At 37.0% G+C, this 15,572-nt stretch overlaps 1 protein-coding gene across 5 annotated transcripts in view; it reads right to left on the bottom strand.

Annotated features, from left to right (window-relative positions):
* Positions 1-3,218: 3,218 nt before the first annotated feature.
* The window catches only part of col12a1a (collagen, type XII, alpha 1a), a 99,883-nt gene continuing 87,529 nt past the window's right edge, over positions 3,219-15,572 (bottom strand). For 3 of the 5 annotated variants that reach the window (XM_048190528.1, XM_048190531.1, XM_048190532.1), the window contains 9 exons: positions 15,180-15,233; positions 14,897-14,950; positions 12,702-12,773; positions 12,463-12,498; positions 11,585-11,651; positions 11,322-11,504; positions 10,784-10,861; positions 8,326-8,496; positions 3,219-3,950 (listed from right to left, as the gene is read on the bottom strand). In XM_048190528.1, coding sequence (XP_048046485.1) covers positions 3,802-3,950; positions 8,326-8,496; positions 10,784-10,861; positions 11,322-11,504; positions 11,585-11,651; positions 12,463-12,498; positions 12,702-12,773; positions 14,897-14,950; positions 15,180-15,233 — 864 coding nt within the window. In that variant the 3' untranslated portion in view covers positions 3,219-3,801. Of the gene's footprint in view, positions 4,832-8,325; positions 8,497-10,783; positions 10,862-11,321; positions 11,505-11,584; positions 11,652-12,462; positions 12,499-12,701; positions 12,774-14,896; positions 14,951-15,179; positions 15,234-15,572 lie in introns of all 5 variants that reach the window. The other 2 variants (XM_048190529.1, XM_048190530.1) reach the window with 2 other exon arrangements.

The following is a 15,572-nucleotide window of genomic DNA, read 5'->3' as shown; positions in this document are numbered from 1 at the left end:
CCCAGACGAGGAATAAGGGTCTTATCTAGCAAAACAATCGTCATTTCTGAAAAAATTAAAAAATGTATATTTTTTAACCACAAATGCTCATCTTGCACTGCTCTGTGATGCGCCACACATTACATAATCATGTTGGAAAGGTCACATGTGACGTAGACAGAAGTACCGCGGTAGGGTGAAAAACTCCATCTCATTTTCTCCAACTTCAAAATCGTCCAACATAGTTGTTTTACCTTTGTTTGTAAAGGGCGTTTGACTTAGTCTTTGCACGTTCGCTATGTAGACACTTGTTCAGCACTTCTGTTTACGTCACGCGTGACCTTTCCAACGTGATTACATAATGCGTGGCACATCACAGAGCTAGTGCAAGATGAGCATTTGTTAAAAAGTGGTTATTTTTTTTAAATTATTTTTAGAAAATGACTGATTGTTTCACTAGATAATACCCTTATTCCTTGGCTGGGATCATGTAGAGCCTTTAGAAGCTAAATTGAAACTGCAATTTGGACCTTCAACTGGTTGGTTGCCATTGAAGTCCACTAAAATCCTGGAATGTTTTCCTCAAAAACCTTATAAAAATGCTCACGCTAAAAACAAGTGTGTTTATAATTCCGACAATACATTCAAATAATATGGTAAGAAATACCAGTTTGCAAGTAGAATAACAAGCTGTTTTGTACATTTAAAAATAACTGGAAGTGTATGACACCAGAAGCCAGACTCATTAAATTTACAAATGGACGCTGTTACGTTAAAAATAAGGTGGACTGGCACTTGACAAGAGGCTTTTCAGTGACTAATGGCTGTTGTAAATCATTCCTTTTTCTTTGAGTGTTTCTCAACACCACTTTCATGTTGAATTTGTGTTGTAAGAAATAAAAAACGAGGACAGTATGGGTCACCCATGGTGGTTTGGATGTAACTTTTTAGCCTAAATGGTTAAAAATGGCTTGAAAATGTTTGCCCCTGTAGTGGACAACAGCATCAGAGAGTTCAAATTTGATGGCAGTGTCGTGCAAGTGTAGTATTGGAAACGGAGAGTTATATAATCCAGCATTCCAGACTTTTGGCAAGTTGCTCCCTCTTTTCATTTATTCAGATCTCCTCAATGTTCCCTTCCCTTGATCGAATGTTTTGAGGTCCACTGAAATAGACGAGCAGTTCAGATGTGTCATGACAATGAGCCTTTAATGTGTCAAATCAATCTCAGAGCACAAACGGTGATTACTTACAATGATTACTTGCGGTTTTAATGTAGCAGAACAAAACTTAACTTAATGAACCTCTTTGGCATTTACAAGAACATCTGAACTCCTCTACATTATTGTTTTCTTTGGAAATACAAGATCCCCTGCTTTATAGAGGTCGCCTGAAGTGCTTTATTACACTGTAAAAAGTGGCAACTTGCAACTGTTAGCTTAAAGAGCTACTTCTACCTGATTTAACCCATAGAAAAGTAATTTAGTCTTTATACACTAATATATTTAGATGGATTCAATTATGTTAATAAATTGAATAACAGTAGTTCATTTAGATGTTACCATTTTAGGGTTACATTGATTAAAAATGATGGTTCCAAAAGGGTATTTTCACAGCAGTGCCAGAGAATAATCATTTTTGGTGCCCCATAAAACTTTTCAGTGAACAATGAAAACAACCCCACCCCCCACACACATTTTTTTCTCAATTTAAAAAACATTTTAATAATTTGAACTTTTTCCACTGTAAAAAACTTTTGGTCCCATTTTATATTAAAGGGTTAGTTCACCCAAAAATGAAAATTCTGTCATTAATTACTCACCCTCATGTCGTTCCAAGACCTTCGTTCATCTTCAAAACACAAATTAAGATATTTTTTGATAAAATCCGATGGCTCAGTGAGGCCTCCATTGCCCGCAAGATAATGAACACTTTCAAATGCCCAGAAAGCTACTAAAAACATATTTAAAACAGTTCATGTGACTACAGTGCTTCAACCTTAATGTTATAAAGCGACGAGAATACTTTTTGTGTGCCAAAAAAACAAAATAACGACTTTATTCAACAATATCTAGTGATGGGCGATTTCAAAACACTGCTTCATGAAGCTTCGAAGCTTTACGAATCATTTGTTTTGAATCAGTGGTTCGGAGCGCTAATCAAACTGCCAAAGTCACGCCCCCCAGTGATGAACCATTGAAATTTCAAAACACTTAGGATGTAATGAAGCCTTGTTTACTGAAATCACGGCTTCAAAGCTTTATGACGCAGTGTTTTGAAATCGCCCATCACTAGATATTGTTGAAAAAAGTCGTTATTTTGTTTTTTTGGCACACAAAAAGTATTTTCGTCGCTTCATAACATTAAGGTTAAACCACTGTACTCATATGAACTGTTTTAAATACGTCTTTTGTAGCTTTCTGGGCATCTGAAAGTGTTGATTATCTTGCTGTCAATAGAGGCCTCACTGAGCCATTGGATTTCATCAAAATATCTTAATTTGTGTTCGGAAGACGATTGAAGGTCTTACGGATGTGGGACGACATGAGGGTGAGTAATATTTATATTTATGTTTTAAAAAACACCTGCATGAAATTACAGCTGTAATTAATTTCTGTAGTTACATCTATAATTACACTGTTGACCCATCCCTTACACCATAACCCACCCTTAAACCTACTCATACAACCAAACCGGTCCCTGATCTTACCCGTATCCCACCTCAATAGCAGCAAAAGTGTTTTGCAATACAATATGAACATTGTACTTCTTTTTTTAATGTAAGTACATAGTAGTTAAAGACACCTAATATAAAGTGTGACCACATTTGGTTCAACAGAAAGGTTACATGTTAAAGGTTCATGGAACCAGATACCAATATATATCATTTATTTTTAGGACTTTACCATATAACATCCCCGTTATACTGACATGCACACAGAACTTCTGATCTTGGACATGAATATTCATCATTAATATGCATCAGACTATATGTCCATGGCAAAGTGAATTGAAACATTAATTGTTAAAATCATATTGTCTCTGCAAAGACTTTTATATTTCATGTGTAAAAATGAATTGGATTATTGAAAGTTACACTTTCAGCTGTTACCTTGAATTTCATTCCATTTTAATTCACATTTCTACATCCCCTTTGCTACCTCAATTCAAACTCAGGAAGTGAATTCCTTTTTTTTTTAAATGCAATCTAAAAATGAGAGAACAAATCACAACAACAATTAAACATTTTCAGTAGTTTTATTGAAAAATGCCTCTTCTGATTCAGAAATAAATAAGAAAATAAGGCTGTGGAATTCACAATGTGCAATTCAGACATGAAAAAAAGCCATTCTATGTCCATAGACTTGCAACAAATTCCAACTGCATTTCAACTGATATCACTGGAAAAAAACAACTATATTCTGATTGTAAACGTCCTTACTAAATATACAACACAGGCATGCAATTCCTCTTGTGGAGTGAGTTGGTATACAACAGATAAATATTCGGTTTAGGATAACAAAACAAAAGCCAGGTTTAAGAATCAAGGGAAGTTGAACCGTTTGCCATTTTCCTTGAGAGAGAGATAAAGAACAACACATTGCACCGCAGCAAGCACGTTTACACTTTGCAAACTTTCCAATGTGCAAGTTTATAGGACATTTTACCGAACAAATACAAAATGCAGTTATGTTACAAGCAAAGACACATTGTTGAACCGTCGGCAAGCACACAGGTTTCTTACGAGGAAATGAGAGCCTCTGTGTTAAATGATCTGGATTTAAATGCAGTTTTTGACAGTACAGAAGATACACTTTCACTTTATGTTTCTATTCTTTCGGCTTCCTGTCTTGATAGCGATCTTTTTCCACGCTGGTTTCGTAAACCTGGTGACTGAGTCTCGATATCTTCCGACGGCTGGGCTGGAATGGGCACTACGTAGGTTTCAGGTTCTGGCTGGTAGGGGCCTGCTTGGAAATATTATTTGGCCAGCTGAGCATGTGCTTTTGGGTTCCAACATGTCATTTCAACTCTTCATTTATACATAGTGTTAACAATAATAATAATAAAAACAAAATTATATATATATATATAAAAAGCTTCTATATTAACCAAACACTAAACCCATTCGGCAGTTGTCCACAACTTTGCGTTGGATTTTTTCTTCTATACTATAACTACTCTAACATACAATGTATAAAAAGAATGCATTTGTGGAAATTTGCTGATCTCTGTGAGGTATCATACAATTCTATAAATCACAATATAAAAACAAAAACTTCATGGTTGCATATACTAATGGCACACACTACATTTGTAACCTGAGCGTTGCCTGCACGTATCATCAAAGGTAAAAAATGAAACGTCAGCGGTCAGCAAGAAGCAAGTTGTCAGGTGCAAGCTTGATGACTGCTGTTAACTTTAGCCCACTGTGTCATCGATTAACATTTACAAGGCACAATTAGTTTATTTACAGTCATTTTACCCTCATAAAGAGCAACCGCTGTTGAACACTGTTAACATAAACGCTCAATGTTAGTAGTTTCACATGCGTCCTCAGCAAAACGAAGCTCTCTCTTGCTGCTCTAGATGCAAACAGGCCACGGGTACGTAACCATCACTGGCTCCAGTATGATATAGTAGCGCTCAGCTGGTGTTAGTGGCAGTCCAGTCCTTTCTTTGGTTTGATTGGTTTTTTTTGTTTGTTTTTTTTGTTTTTTTTAGAGTTGGCCAGCAAATATTCAGCAATCATATCCATGGTGGTTATCCTTATTAGCTCGTGAGTGAGTGCTAATCTCTCTGACGCGTCAGGTAAGGGATCAGGCAGTCTAGATAGCATACTACGCATAACCTGAAATGGGTTAAAGATTGGGTTAGTTCACCTCAGTGGCAAAACAACTACCTTCAAGTGTAAAAAAAACAAAAGCTTAACATGCAGTTCTTTATTGATTAGCTATATTGTTATAAGCAAACACATAGCAATCATATCATTAGTCGCTTACTCTCGAGCTCTGTTCCAAACCCCAGTGAGCTGCGTTATGCTCTTCTTAATTTTGTCATTTCATCTGAATATTAACAAATTATAAGCACCCAAACTCTGGAACAGTTATCCTAGCCTTGTTTGGGAAGCAGACACACTTTGTCAGTTTAAATCTAGACTAAAAACACACCTCTTTAACCCGGCTTACACAAAACACAGTATTACTTTATCTGCATAAATTAGGTCAGCTGGAACTGGGAACACTTCCTATAACATGCGATGTACTTGTTACATCGTTAGCATCTACGCTAATATTAGTCTCTATGTTTATCCCGAGGTTACCGCAGTCATCTGAATGGTGGACCTGCACCTATTAAAGGATTAGTTCACTTTCAAATAAAATTTCCTGATAATTTACTCGCCCCCATGTCATCCAAGATGTTCATGTCTTTCTTTCGTCAGTCGAAAAGAAATGAAGGTTTTTGAGGGAAACATTCCAGGATTATTCTCCTTATAGTGGACTTGAATGGCCTCCAGACGGTTGAAGGTCAAAATGACAGTTTCAGTGCAGCTTCAAAGAGCTTTAAACAATACCAGACGAGGAATAAGGGTCTTATCTAGAGAAATGATCGGTCATTTTCTAAAACAAATACAACTGTATGCTTTATAAACACAAATGATCGCCTTGTACGTGCTTCCGCTTTCCATATTCTTCAAAAAGCTTACGCTGTATGTCCTACGCCTTCCCTATTCGATTTACGTAACGAACACGGCACCAGTTCCATTTTTTTCTTTAAATAGAATAGGGAAGATGTAGGACATACAGCGTAAGATTTTTGAAGAATACGGAAGTGCGGTTTTGGCGGAAGCACGTGCAAGGCGATCATTTGTTTATATAAAGAATATACATTTACATTTTTTTTTTTTAAATGACTGATGGTTTCTCTAGATAAGACCCTTATTCCTCGTCTGGTATTGTTTAAAGCCCTTTGAAGCTGCACTGAAACTGTAATTTTGACCTTCAACCGTTTGGAGTCCATTGAAGTCCACTATAAGGAGAATAATCCTGGAATGTTTTCATCAAAAACCTTCATTTCTTCTCGACTGAAGAGAGAAAGACATGAACATCTTGGATGACATGGGGGCGAGTAAATTATCAGGAAACATTTTTTTGAAAGTGAACTAATCCTTTAACCTCATTAGGTTAAATGATCTAATTTTGTGTCTATGGAAAATGGTGATCTGTGAAAATGCATTATGTTGAATATCAATGTTTTTGTGTCTATTTGTGGATTTATGAAGTCATAAAATTAGACCTTTGGGGTGAGATGGGACAGAAATGGCATGTTGTCACTAGTGTTATTTTTTTGAATGTAATACTTGGGGTAATTCATGGGGTTATTTTCAATTATTCATTTCAGACACCTTTGCTGTTCTCAATGCACTGAAATTTCAACAACTCAAAATGAATTTTCAGTTTCATCCGAAACAATTCTGTTTCAAAATCATCGAGTGAAATGGTGACGTTTAATTAGAGCTTGTCTGATGGCACGTTTTGACAGATGTAAGAACCAATCCAATAAATTGTAGTGAGTTTTGTGCTTTGTTATTTTTGATATGAAACAAAGTCTTAAGTTTTAAATATAACAGAATTCATGTTTGATGCTCTCATATTACATATTCATTATGTTAAACTTAACCTGTTGTCTTCATTATCTGATGTATGTTTGAATAAATGTTTTATGAAAACAAGTTTTTATTACAGCCACTATTTAAATTTAAAAGAAATGAATTTGAATAGAAACATAATTATATAATTTTAAAAATAAAAAAGATGCCTAATGTGCAATTTAAAAGTTTATATATTTGTATTTAAATGTTTATTATTAAATAAATGTGATTAGTTAATTGATTATTAAAGAAACATTATTTTCGGTTTCAGTTTTCAGCTAAATGAAAAGTTTAATTCAGGTTTCTATGTTTTGGTAAAGTTTCTATGTTTTCAGAGTGTTGCTATATCTTCAATTAAAATATGGGCAATTAAATATGTATATATTCATATGCTTATATATAAGTCATATAATAAATGTACATTTCAGATGAATCTCTTTTACTGGGATTCTGCTTTGTCTGTCATTGGTTTTTCAATTATTCAACTCAATTGTCAAAACACAATTTGAAATACAATAGTTAATTTAGTATGGCCTCTGAATAATTTTACATTCTGCGCTATGAGAACAAAATTAGCAAATGTTTCCATTTATTTCCCTTAATAACTAGTTACTGTATATGTAAATATATTACAATTTGCACATTGTTCTTAAAAGTCCACTGAAGTGTCTTGGAACACACAGCATTATTCAATGTGCTGATGTAATTTCCACTAAAACAGGAAGACAGGGCGGGACATGTCGAACAGCCCCGCTCCTTTTTTAAAATAGCCAATAGCGTTTTGTTTATATCACAGCTTGACCAGAGCTGTTGAGCTTGGTAAAGCCTCAGTTTCCTTCTAATCTCGAACAGTTTTTCCTCCTAATTCTGTGTAGAATTCAAATGGGTCCAATTCGTTTTGTGGTCCGTGCCGACTCAAGGATATCATATCAGGATATCTGTGCTCTCGTGTTTCTGGACTGGAGCAGACTTTGCTTACGTGAATCTAACACAAAAATGGGCTTCATTCGCATCAATGGAAAGCATATTTACACTGAATCGTTAGTCTGAATTGTTCCCTATACTCTATATGGTGCACAATGTGCCATTCACCATACAGAAACTAGTAAATGTGTGAACAAATGACCGATTTCAGCCTCAGCTTCAGTGTCTGTTTATAATGTAGGAGGGGGCGGGACTTCAGAATCTAGAGAGCATTTGATTGGACAGAAGATTTGATGAGTGCACGGTGATGTCATGAAAATCCGTGATTCATTTTAGCGGAATGCTTATATCTCCTAAATGTGAATTTTGTCATTGTATTGGAACACACCAGCTTATTCATAACCTTAAGGCTAACATACTAAAAGCTAAAAAACTTTGATTTCAGGGGGACATTAAGGGGGATATCTCTCCCGTCTTACCCAATATTTCAGCAAAATGAAAAGTAAATGCTAACAAAAAAATTTGGTTTGTGTTTACTGTTTTACCCAATATTTTTGTATACTTTATATTACAAATGCTTATTAGAGTAGTGTTGCAACATGCTAATGTTAAATTCCAATGGAAGCAATGCTATTTGTGTCATTGCCTATGAAGGCAGTTCAAATCACAAGTCAGTTGTGAGTTTCGTTTCGTTCAGAAGGTAAACACACCTTGACAAGAGCTCACTAGGTTTTGGAACAGAGCTTTCCAATCAAGCGTACTGTGCTTACCTGGGTAACCTTGTCCATTGTAAGGCATGCCGATACACTGGGAGGAGTCACAGTATCCTGGAGGTCCAGGTGGTCCTCCGACTCCAGGCCCACCCTGCCGCCCTGGTGGGCCACGGGGCCCAGCTGAGCCTGAGGGACCAGGGGGCCCAACCTGAGACTGCCCTGGTGGCCCTGGAAAAAAGCAGGCAGAGGAGGTGTAAAAAAGTGTCCTTTACTTCGCCTCTAGGTTTTCGCTGGATGTGGAAGGGGAAAACTGATTTCAAGTACTGTAATTTAAATATTTTGACTGCTTAATTAAAAGGAAGAAGGGGTAAGTTCTGCCCCCCCATCCCTTTTCTGTCTAGACGGTATAAACCGAACTGGAATGCTGTCCCTTGACTCTCGCTCTTGTGCACTCTGATGTCAGCACATGTGTTGCCAATAAAGCCTCCACAGAAAACACAAGTCAAACTACAAACAGTGAGTCACCGCAAGCTTCCTCCTACTGTACGTATATGAAGGCTGTGTATTTCATTCACAGAGAGCTCTTGGCACTGTTTCCACGAGGGAGACGTTTCCACTTCTTTAGAGTTTTCTCCGAGAGGATCGCTCCTGCAAATGCTGGATAGCAATTAAACGCGTCCCCCGGAGAGAGTGTAGTGTTGTTGTAGTTACCATGGAGCCAATAATTCATTCAGAGCCTTTGTGTTGCACTGGGATGACTGTATCGAGAGTGACTGAGCTCAAAACGCCAAACATGTCAGTACAAATTCCCTCTAATAATAACTGGATCACTTTCTGATCATTGCTCAGCATGGAAACTACCATTTTGGCCAGCTTTGCTTCTTATGATAACGAAAGCCTTGTTTACTGAAATTATTTCCAGGCTTGTGTGTTTATCAGGTTGCTGATTATTATTGTTAGAAATTCTGCATGGGCCAATTCTCATTGGATTCACTACCAGTCAATTTATGAGATCATTTCAGATTTTAACTGAACAGTAATAATGAATCTTTGACTATAGATTCACGAAATAAGCCAACAGGAAATAAGTGTGCTGATTGTCATGACAGTGGCTCTGTATCTATTTAAAATACACAACGCATTAAAAAATGAAGTGCAAGTCTTCAGCAAGAACTACCAAACAATCAGACAACAACAAAGCCAGACATTTTATTCTTAACAAACAAAAAAAAAAAGGCCCCAATATACACTCAGCAAAGCTCTTTTTCACTCTTCGCTTAAAAAGAAGTGACCAGCAAAAAACATTGCGATGCATTACAACTTTAGTTCACCCAAAAATGAAGTTTCTGTCATTAAGTACTCAACCTCATGTCTTTGGAACACAAATTAAGATATTTTTGATGAAATCCGAGGGTATCTGATCCACACAGAGGCAGCAATGTCATTGCACCTTTTGAGGTCCAGAAAGGTACTAAATACACTGGGTATTTAATGACAGAAATTTCATTTTTGGATGAACTAACCCTTTAATTTGTACTATTAAGCAGATCTCCAGATTGTTCATGTTTTTACTCACGGATGTCTGACCTCGACGGGCTGAACAGAAGAAATTAACCAGAGAATTTCCATGTTAAAGGCGGAGCACCAGAGCCACACCCACCTATTACATCATTGCCACGGACCAATGGGAGTTCAAAGGTGTTTACCAGCCAGAGCCAATTTTTCCGGAAAGTTCGCTTTGGCAAGCTGTTTCAAGCTCCTGAAACTAATTCCAAACGAAGTTCATTTTTGCCTGATTTTGTTCGAAATGATGCCACACCAGTTCGTTTTTCAATTGCGCTCAAGTATATTGAGGCCTTTAAGATTTTTTCAATAACTGCACTTAGAAATTTCTTAAATTCTCTCTTAAGAAAATGTTTGTGAATCCAGCCCCTGATTCTCAATTCTACCTATGATCTGTGAAGAGGCTAAGAGCACACATAAACAGCACAGGACAGAGAAATACCCGAATTATTTTTATATCTGAGACTCAAAAATGATTCGTCTTAATTTTGCTACAAGCCCACTGTGGCAAACACTTTCTGCTGATGTCCTTTTCAAACTCTTAAAGTTCTCTTAATCCCAACTGTCATAACACAGTTTTGAAGCACGCTTTTGAGCCAACCTGTCCTAACAATCCAGGGGGAAAAAGTTGTTCCTGATCGTTTGGAAAAACTAATACCAGCAGTTGCATAACTGACCATTCATTTCTTAATGATTCATCATCATGTTCATCTATCATGCCTAAATACTCTCAGAATGATAAACATTGTGATATGGAAATTACTCAACATAGAAATCACAGTTGTTAAATACACGTTAACGATCATTAGAACTGGTTCCATTAATCAGAAGGTTTTGGATAGGCTGTATCTGAAAGCCTTGAAAAGACAAGTGTGCACACAAACTCTGGATATAATTAGCAGTGAAATGGAGCGGTTAAAATGAGGTGGCGTTAGGTTGCATGAAGACATACCAGGAGGTCCAGGTAATCCTCTCTGTCCTCGAGTGCCAATGCCTGGACTTCCTCTTTCACCCTTCTCTCCCGGCAATCCTAGGATGTTAAGGGTAAATGCATTCAAAAAAATGCAAACCATATGTGACTAATTGGCAGTAATGTATATACATCTGGAAGATTTTAAGGAAAAAATGGTAGACAATCTATTACAATCATGTGCATCAAAGATTTATTTCATTTTTTTAGGCTAATTTTAGTTGGAAAAAAAATAATAATTTGAATTCAAATTCAATGATCTACTTTGCACAACAAAGCTGTTTACACTTTTGGAGAAAATGTCAGTGGTGTTTGCGTGTGCAAACCTTGGCACCACAATGCTAGGGTGGTTGTCAGGGTGTTGCTATTATGGTATGGCTAAGTGATTTGTGGCTTTCCACCCTCAAGTCTCAATGATATTCTGGTCAATTTTCAATTTTTTAATCCACCAATCCAAAGTCTGAATGCTTTATTTTGTCATCTTTAAAAAGATGTCTTCCAATGTGACGTAAGTGCGTACCTCTTTCTCCCGGAGACCCTGGCAAACCTGGATTTCCTGGGAACCCATTGGGTCCGGTCTGACCTGGCTCTCCACGGGGTCCCTGGTTGCCAGGTGGGCCTGGAGGACCAGTGGGACCGGGGCTATTGCTCCTGTAGTTACTAGGGATCTGGTTCATCATCATATCGATTCTGCTCATTTGTCCTACAAGCAAATCAAACATCTTCATTTGTAACACGAACAAAACCATTGGCATATTCGTAAAGAACGCTGAGGCGGCTTACTGCTGACTAGCTGTTCGCAAACTTGTCTTGCTACAGAGCGCATCATATTCTGTGACGCCGTATCTCCCTGGAAAACAGAGCAAATGTGACTTTTACATTTTATGAAGAAAATGTGAGTTGTGCTCTCTCATGCAAAAGCATTTTTGCGGCGGCAACGTTAGTGCGTTTCTGGTTGTCGCTTGCGAAAAAGAAATGCTCGTAAGTGACTTGAATGTGCTCTTGTGAACAAACCTCTTCCGGAAGCTCAGACGTGCTGCGTAACGCACGAGAATGAACCTCATTGGTTAAGAAGCACGTTTGAGCATTCGGTTGAGCATCTGTTTATGTTCACTGTTCAAGGTTTCTATGCAAATAAAATGTAAATTAAATCTGTTCATCATAAAAAGCGATCGTGTCTCCAGAACATTTGGACTAAACCACTTGATTGATATGGATTAGTTTTACGACCTCTTTATGAACTTTTTGAAGTGTCAAAGTTAGTCTAAGGCAAAGGCAGTCTATGGAGGGACAGACATCTCTCAGATTTAATCAAAAATATCTTCGTTTGTGTTTCGAAGATGAACAGGTGTGGAACAGCATGAGGGTGAGAAATTAATGACAGAATTTTTATTTTGGGGTGAACTAACCCTTTAAACAGAGTACACTTTCATGTTTCTTAACACACTTAAGTGCACTTTTAAAATGTGCACTTTGTAATAATGTCAAATGAAAAGTTTTACCTTAAAGTCATGCTTATTTTGATGTGTTGACTAAAGCACATGTAAAGCACTTGATTATACATTTAACTGTAGAGTGTTATTCAGTATTGCATTTAGAGTTAGTATATTTTAAATGTACTGAGGCATTCCTGTGATGAAGTGTATGAAAGTGACACCTACCCTTTCACCCTTCTCTCCTTTCATCCCAACAGGTCCCTGTGATTGACAGATGAGAAAAGAGGAGTCAGAAATCAGTCAAATCAATATCACCCTTAACAGGTCTGTAGTTAGTCACCATAGGTTTGGTTATATTCACTAGCACATTTATTCATTTGTTATTTTTTGATTATTAAATTTATAGAAATAACTTTAAAACAAGTAAATTATATTTAATATGAGCCATTTGAACATGTACATACAGGGAGGCCAGTGTCTCCATTTTTTCCTGGTTTTCCTGTGTTTCCTGGCATTCCAGGTGATCCCGGTGGTCCCTAAAAATATGGATCTCAGTATAAATTACTTATATACAATATATTTAACAATCATTTTCTGATAAACAGCCTGAACTCAAAATACCAACTTATTCACAATCACTAACACAGAGAACCAGCATCAAGATGACCTCAAATAAACAGTGTACATGACTAATTAGACATGAAAGTTGAGGTAAAAGCCTCATACTGGATAATAATTACAGTGGTTTCAAAAAGGATTACACTTTATTTTAAGGTGACACTGTTATAGTGTAATAACACTAGCACTGAGTAATATTAATTAACTACACATACTTAGTATAGGGTTAAGGTTAGGGTTCGGTTTAGGGTCAGTTGCTTGTACTTACATAAATTACTGTTATTACTACAGTAAGTACATGTAGTGTGTGTAACAAGGACACTGTAAAATAAAGTGTTACTCCAAAAAAGTACAGTGTAAAAATGATTTTTGTAAATTGTATATCTCTGTTATATTTAACAATGTTATCTCATATTTCACTTTTAATAGTTTATTTATAAATTATTAATAATTGTACCAGTTACAATTATGACCGAAAACAAAAACAGCATTCAATCTTCGTCACTCTCTCAGTCCCTCAGCTAAATTGAAATATATTTTTAAATTTGAAATAAACTGCCAGTAGGTGGCGGAAAATCAGTGGGTCCTATCATACACCCGGCGCAATGCGGCGGCAAGTGTTTTTTGCTAGTTTCAGCCCGACGCAGTTATCATTTTCACATCCTGTGCCACATTGTTTAAATAGCAAATACATTTGCGCCCATTTGTGCGCCCATGGGCATGCTTGTCTGAAAACAAGGTGTGTTCAGGAGCATTGTTGGCGCGTTACTATTTTGAGGCAACTGAAATAGACTGCTCCATTGACCAACTGAAACCTGGTCTAAAGTCAATGGCGCAAAATCTGTTTTGTTATTTAAAGAGCCCGTTAGTAATATGCGCCTATATGCGGGTGCAGAGCATGTGCACACTCTGCTTATTTCACACACAGGGATGCGCAGCAGCACACAAACATGCCAAATATATATATGTATATAAAAAAAGAATTACATTGTAAAAGATTATTATTGTGTGCATAAAGATAAAAATGCTTTGGTGGAATCCGGTTTTTCCCGTAGATGGTCTCGCACACGAGCGGATCCGTTTCCTCACTAGAGAAGCGTTCAGTTTTTCCGCTTGGAAATTCCACCATGTAAATAGCGAATCCACCGTGGCATGAATGCAACTGGTTTTTAAAGGGAATGGGAGATGAGACTCTGATGGGTTTATTGCTAGTTACACCCAAAACACATCCATGACTCATTAAGAGAATAGAGACAACCCTTTTAGACCATGCGCCGGATGAGGCAACAATTTTTCCCATCCTTAAACTAGCAAAAGTGGATTCGGACATGCCCTAAACACATTTGCGCTTAGATGTGCTTAGATCGTTAAAATAGGGCCCATTGTCTTAACGAGTGAGTCATTGAATCGTTCAGACAAATGATTCATTCAAAATGACCGATTCATTCAGGGACAAAGCAAATGAATGTCTTCATATAGTGATTCGTTGATCCATTAATTAGACTAATTTGTTTAAAAACGTGGATTTATTCAGTAACGAAATATCACTGTATTTCTCTGATTTTATTTGGAACTATTTTCGTTGGCAAAACAGAGCAAAAGAAATAGTGTGAGTCTTAAATGTAAGTCACCTAATATTAACTTCTTGTTTATGGAACTGTTTTATAATATCAATATCATGTTTGCAAATGTGCTGATATTCGGGAAAACTCTTGCTCGTGTGGTGAGCTACTGCTTATAAATATGCAATGTTAAGCATTCATATTGATTGATAAAAATGATAAAAATGTAAAATTATTGATAAAAATGTAAAAAATTTTGTGCCACTTTTTTGCTACGTAATCCAATGGAATTATGCGACTATGTTAAATGTCCTTGTAGGTCACTGTATTTGTGAAAGAAATGTGGACATTACTGAGTTAACAAAAGGAAGAACAGGTAATTTGGTGCACGCACTGTATGGCAGATACTTCAGCTGACTTCTCAGGCTACATGACAGTCTCACATTCATCAGATATTTGAAAGCTTCCACACTACATACCATTGGTCCCGATGGACCTCTTGGTCCAGATGGGCCTTCGTTTCCTGGCGGACCCTGAACAAAAACATATGCCATCATGAACTGAACAAGATGCACAGCTAATAGAATCAGCAAAGATTCATTCAATCTGGGAGAAGATGTTCCTCTGGGAGAGGTTCAAACACGCCCTTGAGATGGGCCTAACACAACCGACTAAACTGATCTGACAAAACAAGATAACAAAGCTAAAAATGAAAACATGCACTTTCAAACCAGTTCAAGGTGCACTTCAAATACTTCTTACCCTAGCACCAGAAGGTCCAACAGGGCCGAGCGGACCTGGAGCGCCAACAGGGCCCTTGGAAGAAGGAAAAATACATAATGTCATTCATCATACATTGGTTGTTTCAAACAACGACGTAGCTGTTCGTGGATTAAACTTGAGCAATTTCAAATATTGTCAGGATATGACTAAATTCAACCTTTCCATGGAAGAGATGGAAGGTTTTCCCAAATCAACCATATAAATACACATTTCTTGAAAAGTAATGCCTTCATCCTGTAGCAATAAGAACAGACATTTGTGTTTCTGTCTGTGTATTTCTTTTGGAAGTCAAAAATAAAATGACGTTATGATGGTGTTAGCGATCGTTCTGCTCTGTTTTGTTAAGCTCTGTGCTTTAAGAGCGCTTGCGTT

This window comes from Megalobrama amblycephala, linkage group LG5 (genome assembly GCF_018812025.1).
Source record: "Megalobrama amblycephala isolate DHTTF-2021 linkage group LG5, ASM1881202v1, whole genome shotgun sequence".
In the NCBI taxonomy this organism is placed as follows: Eukaryota; Metazoa; Chordata; class Actinopteri; order Cypriniformes; family Xenocyprididae; genus Megalobrama; species Megalobrama amblycephala.
This window is presented reverse-complemented; position numbering and strand designations above follow the sequence as displayed.